We start from the raw sequence: 6573 nt of genomic DNA, 5'->3' as shown, positions 1-6573 counted from the left end.
CCAGTGGGAGGGGAACTACTATAAAAGGGAACACAGCATGGAGAAGGTAAATGGAAATTTTCAACGAGTTATTGGGAGTGGGACTTAGTCAGTGGTCAATAATTGGGGTATTAAAAGCATATGATGGTGAATAGGGCATGTTTATTAGCTACTATCTGAACTTCTGACTTAGACAACACCTGCATAGCTTCAGCAATGCTACAGTCTATATGTTCCCCAAGTTACACAGCGAGCCACGATTCTGCAGTGACTCCAGCAGAAAAGATGGAGAGCAAAGCTTCTAGCTACAATGGCTACGTGCTCCCTCCACAGTCAGAGCCAGCAGACCTCTGAATATCTCTGGCAAGAAAGGCATGTGTTTGGTTTGCATTTGCTGGTGCCCTGTAGGCAACTGCTTGGCCACTGGGAAACATGCTGCACTTCATTGGCCAGCAAGACTCTTCCTACAGCCTTAGCCCAGCCCTGTTATACCAAGACTCATACAGGGACCTGCCCAGGGTGCTATTCCACCAACCATGTCACCTCTTTGCATCCCACCAGAACCAGGATGGGTGGATATCAAGACTGAACAGGCAGCCCCTAGCCAGCCCACCCTTGGCCATTGCAAGAGAAAGAGGAGGAAGGGGAGAATATCTGCCTGTCCCACAAGCCCTCTGCTGCTGCTAGGATGGGGACCTTGAATGCTGTGAAGGAGAGGAGTGGAGCACAAGCCACTGAGCCCCAAGAACCCCCACAGTCCCCTCCCAACCCACAAAGCCACCTCTCCTAGCAGGACCAAGAGAAGCCAGCCATGTGGGGAGCAAGGGAGGTGCCAAATGTACCAAAGGGGAGGGATCAGCCCACTGCTGTCATTGCCCCAGGAAGCATAGAGCTGGTTCCTAACAATGCCCATTCTGAGCCACATGAGTACCTTGCTATTGCTCCTCTCCCTGCTCCGTTCAAGCAGAACCTCCAGCCCATAAGAGGGGTGGCTGCCTTTTTTTTAAAAAAGTACAGCCCCACATTCACTTGTTTGGCCCAGGACACCTCTTTGTGCTCCATCTCCCTACAGAGGGGGGTGGCAAGCTGAGGCCCCATTGTCTTTTGATGAGTTTCCCACTCTGCATTATACCCAACAATAATACCTTGTTAGCTAAAAGCTTAAAGGTAAAGGTAAAGGACCGCTGACAGTTAAGTTCACTCGCTCATCTCACTTTACTGGCTGAGGGAGCCCCCATCGTGGGGATTTGAACCGCTGACCTTGATCGGCAAGCCCTAGGCTCAGTGGTTTAGACCACAGCGCCACCCGCGTCCCTAGTAGCTAAAAGCTTAGACTGAGGTAACTCAAGTTCAAAGATGGCTACAGGTGGGGTGCTCAAAGAATGTTCCTCATATTGGTCTAAAAAGGCCCTGAACCTTCTCAAGGGAGCAGGATCCTCACAGCCCCTATTTCCTTCAAGATAACGGCACACTTAATATTCACTTATAAAATATGATACATGTGGGTTCCAAAATATCCCTTGCTACATATCTGCCATTCTGCCTCACAGAGAGTTCTATGCAGCTTTATATCTTCCATTTTCCTTCTATGGCTGAAAGCATATATCCTGCACGTCAACTACTTAGAGCAATTTTTTTTATAAAAAAAAAAAGAGGAAAAAAGACTGTTTTCTGAATCACGTAAGGAATGAAAATTTAAAAGACAGTAAAACTGAAAATACTGCACAAATAGTTACACACTTTAAGGCCTTGATCCTAGTCACCTTTACCTGAGAGTAAGTTCCATTGAAATCAATAGGACTTACTTCTGAGTAGACAAGTGTGGATTGCACTGTCACCATGAATTCAGTCCAGCTGATTACCATATAAGCAGATATACAACTGCAGTATTAATGACTTAAGATTTTTGTGCCGCTTTAAGGCAAGACTATTATTTCTGCAACAGCATTTGGTTCCCCCATTAATTTTCTCAAAATAAATTGCTAGTATCTGGTACTAAACTATAAATATTGTGCTGCAGACAACAAAAGGTTTGTGACCTTTAAATATTCTCCAGAATATGGTTTGTCATTGCTACCTATTTGAACACTGTTGGGTTAATCTTATTTATAATCAGTCTTAACACACAGCACAACTTCCAGTGGCAAATGAACAGTGGGCATTGTGCTTTTATTTTGTTTTTAAAAAAATATACAGCATTCATGCTACTTTGGTATACCACTTATGGGCCAACAACCATCTCACTCAGAAGAACGCAACTCTTCATTTCAGTTAGAGTTACTTCTGAGTACCTTTAACTGTGGTCCTACAGTGAAACTTACTTCAGAGTAAACATGTATCTGATTGCAGCTCAGTCGTATGAATGTTTATTTATTTAATCATTCACTCACTTGTTTTAAATATTTTGATCACATTCTCCATTAGAAACAATTCCAGAGTGGCTTACAATAAAACACGATTCATATACACAAAACAGCACCATGAAACTTGACGATGAATGTGGGTAATAGGAATCGCTCCCACAGAGGTACAGAAAAAACTGTTCCTTAATTCGTGGTCTTGAGACCAATTATATTCCACATAATGCTGGAATTGTTTATAATGGGTCTGACACAGCTAAAGTTAATAACTGCTAATTCCCATATATCTTAATAAGAAAATTAAATACATGCCCAACAGCACAACCCCTATACGTACGTACTTACAACAACTTTCAAGGGAGTTTGGGGCGGCTGCCTAAATCTCTCAGTGGGGCTTAGAAGTGCTTTATATTGGCTGATATGTGTCCAACATTTACATCAATAGAATACATTAAAAAAACCTGACCCTCTGAAATAATGTTTCTCAAAACATGAATATAAGCCCCTCCTAAAGCCAGAAGTTCATCTAAGAGCTCTCCTAAGGGCTAAATGTAAAATGAAAATGCCAAAATGTTAAAAAACAAAAAGGCTATAGACTTTCATGTCTTTAGATAGTTCTGAGAAATATTAATGCAGCAGTAATATACACTACAAATCTAAAAATGACTGAGCAATTGCTATAACATCTGAAAGTTACTCTTATTATAAATATTGAACCTTGACGTATGAATACATATGACAACCATATGTCAGGAGTGCTCTGATGGTGTTTCCTGCTTGGCAGGGGGTTGGACTCGATGGCCCTTGTGGTCTCTTCCAACTCTATGATTCTATGATTCTATGAATACTAAAATGAGTAGGTCAGATTTGCCTCAGTAGTATTCTTATTTCCTTAATGGACAACTGACCATTTATTTTATATAAAAAAAGGTTGTGTGCTTTATTCCTGGACATGAGTGCTAGTTCACATAGAGGAGAACATTCCTGGGCGCAAAGGGAGGTGATGTGTTCCTTGCAGACTTACTTCTAAGTCCTGTCACATTCAACAGGAATTATTCCCAGGTAAGTGTGCATAAGATTGTCCTAATAAATACGAAGCTCAGAAGTAAGCCCCATTGAATTTGATGGGCCTCTTTCGCAGGATTGCCACCTTAATGAAGTGCACCACCTCCATTGAAATGAATGGAGGCTGCTCCAGAACACTCCTGAGCGCAATACCCCCTTCATTTCAGTGGGACTTTCTCAGGACCAGTATTGTGTCAAACTCTTTTCCCTCCCTGGTTCAATCTAAGGTGTAGCAGCTGGACAATTAACTATCAATGATTCAACTCTGCAAGTTTCAAATCTGGTTGTCGATATAATTTAGATATTTTTGGTTCTCAGGAACCAAGAAAATCCATTTCCCAAAACAGAAAACCACCAAAGTGTGAGTTGCAGGAACAGAAACACAACAGAAAATCAGTAGCTTGAGACAACTTCCGACTTTGGTCAGAGTAAAATCCAAACTGTGGCCAAACAGCAGCCTTCTGAGAGGACAGTCGTCCTTTTAATGCACTCCTTTCCCTTGGCACTTCTGGACAGGCCTTGTAAGCCCAGCCTTCCACCCCACGGTCCACTGGACTGGAAAGCCCCCTCCTCTCTGTTCCCAGTTCACTGCTGGTTTATGAACTTCCTGCAGGTTAGCATTAAATAATGGCAATAGGAATAATCGACAGCCCAAAGGATTCCTTTTTTAAAGGCTCTTCCCAAGTGGGGTGAAGTCTAAAGCAGACAAGTGGGGGTGAGGGGGGAGATTCTGCCCAGCGAAATGTCCCCCTCGCAGTCGCCCGACTCGGTGGCGCCCTCTGGGTCGGGCCAGATCTGGGACGCGCCGTCGAAAGGGCCTCCCCAGCCGCTGCCCGCCACGTTGGGGATCCTGTTCGCCTGGGTGGCGGCGCCTTCCCTGCGGAAGAAGAAAGTGTCTTGGTTGCAAGAGATGAGCTCGTGGCTGAGGTTGGCCGTCTCCCCCGGGGAGCCCGAGCACGGCCGGCTGCAGCCCAGCAGGCGCGAGAAGACCTTCCTGAAGTCGGCGTTGAAGGCGTAGATGATGGGGTTGAGGGAGGAGTTGGCCCAGCCGAACCAGACGAAGACGTCGAAGGTGGTGTCGCTGACGCAGGGCAGGCCGGCGGCGGGGTCGCCGGGGGGCCGGTCGCAGAAGGGCACCATGCAGTTGAGGACGAAGAAGGGCAGCCAGCAGCACACGAAGACCCCCATGATGACCGAGAGCGTCTTGAGGACCTTGGTCTCCTTGCGCAGCGACGACTTGAGGCCCGAGTGGGGGTGCTGCTGCTGCTGCTGCTGCTGGAGGTGCAGAGGGTGCGCGCAGTCCAGGCGCCCCCCGCCGCCGCCCCCGCTGCGGCAGCTCTCGGCGTGCTCGGCCGCCCTCTCCAGCGACGAGATCCGACGGATCTGCACCTGGGCAATCCGGTAGATCCGCGTGTAGGTGACGATCATGATGGCCACGGGAATGTAGAAGCTGATCAGCGAGGAGGAGATGGCGTAGGTCCGGTTCAGGCTGGAGTCGCACTGCTCCGACGGCGCCGCCGCCGTGCTGTTGCTGCGGCCCCAGCTCCCCGGCTCGGGGCTGGCGGTCCCGGGGGCGCGCGGGTCGGGGCCTTTGTGCCAGTTGAGCTGGACGGGGAGGAAGGAGATGAGGATGGAGAGCGCCCAGGCCAGGCCCACCATGGCCAGAGCCACGCGGGGGGTCATCTTCCTCTCGTACCTGAAGGGGCTGGAGATGGCCCAGTACCTGTCGACGCTGATGACGCACAGGTTGAGGATGGAGGCCGTCGAGCACATGATGTCGAAGGCCACCCAGACGCTGCAGAAGGCGCCGAAGGGCCAGTAGCCCGCCACCTCGGCCGCCGCCTTCCAGGGCATGACCAGCAGCGCCACCAGCAGATCCGAGACGGCTAAGGAGACGATGAAGATGTGCGTGACCTTGGCGCGCAGGTGCCGCGAGCCCACGATGGCGGCGCACACCAGCACGTTCCCCAGGAGGGTCCACACCACCAGCAGCGACAGCAGGCTGCCCGCCGCCACCATGGGCGCGCCGCCGGGAGGAGCTCCGGCCGCGGCGGGCTCCGTGGCGCCGGGAAGCAGCCCGCGCGAGCGCGGCGTCGGGGGGGCGCCCGCTTGCCCCCGCAGCGTGGCGTTCCTGCTCCAGGGCGCCTGCAGCATGGCCACCGGCGCCGCCGCCCCGCTCCTCCCGCTCCTCCTCCGGCCGAAGGCGCCGCCGCTTGGCTCTTCCAGCGCGCTCCGCTCGGCCCCATCGGTTCCCCCGGGCGGACCGTCCCTCAGCGCCGTCGAGCGCGCCGCCCGCCCGCCGGCGCGCCTGCTGCTGCTGCCCGCTGCCCGCGTCCCTGGCAGGTGCCGGGCGCTCCTCCTCGGCCGCTCGCAGGCCGACGCCCTCGCGGAGCCTCCCCCTGGCCCGCCCTCGCCGGGCCCCGAAGCTCTTCGCCCCGACGGCCGGGCGGGCGGGAGGGCTGGGCTGGGGGCGAGCGAGCGAAGCCGGCGGCGCCGGGGCTGCGAGGCGAGCTGCCTTCCCCTCTCCCGGCCCCACGAGGCTCTCCCCTGCCCGCGCTCTCCTCCCGGACGGCGCCTCCTCCTCGGCCCGCCGCTCGGGGTTGCCGCGGTCGCCTCGCCCCCTCCCTGCACGTCGCCCTGCTTCGGAGTTCGCGGTGCGGTTCCGCCCGTCCACGGGCGAGCATGCGCAATCCCTGAGCTCGGGGGAGCACCGAAGACCCGAGGGTGGGGTGCGGGGTCGGGACTCGGAGTGAGAGGAACGCGGGCTGGACCCGGACTGCCTCCAACTGGCTCAGTTCATCATCATCATCATCATCATCATCATCAATCCTTCTGTCTCTCTTTGTCTCTGTCGACACAGCCCGAAAGCATCTTTCACCTAACCGAGGGAAATGGGACGCATCCCCCATTAAAGTCAACCGCTGTTCAGCCTCACCGCCGCCCCCATATAGAAAAGTGAAACAGAGCATCATCTCAGTGCTAAAGAGAAGAAGTTGCCTGGAATAACTCATCTCATGGAAACACTCTGCACATGCCTTCTAGAAAGCTTAGCTGCCTGCCTGCCTGCCTGTTAGGATTATGTTTAAAAATGATGCAGAAATAATAGGTTTGTTAGTATTTAAGGAGCCATGAGACCCTTAGCTGTTTTCGCTGCTAGAGACTAACAGGG

The 6573-nt window shown here is 52.2% G+C and overlaps 1 protein-coding gene across 1 annotated transcript; it reads right to left on the bottom strand.

Annotated features, from left to right (window-relative positions):
- Positions 1-4058: 4058 nt before the first annotated feature.
- On the bottom strand, positions 4059-5558 carry DRD5 (dopamine receptor D5; the record flags this gene model as incomplete). The annotated part of the gene is made up of 1 exon (XM_081876367.1): positions 4059-5558. One exon carries the CDS (start codon positions 5556-5558, stop codon positions 4101-4103), a length of 1458 nt encoding a protein of 485 aa, XP_081732493.1. The 3' UTR covers positions 4059-4100.
- Positions 5559-6573: the final 1015 nt, after the last annotated feature.

This window comes from Podarcis erhardii, assembly GCF_964252035.2.
Source record: "Podarcis erhardii genome assembly, chromosome: 9".
Classification (NCBI taxonomy): Eukaryota; Metazoa; Chordata; class Lepidosauria; order Squamata; family Lacertidae; genus Podarcis; species Podarcis erhardii.
This window is presented reverse-complemented; position numbering and strand designations above follow the sequence as displayed.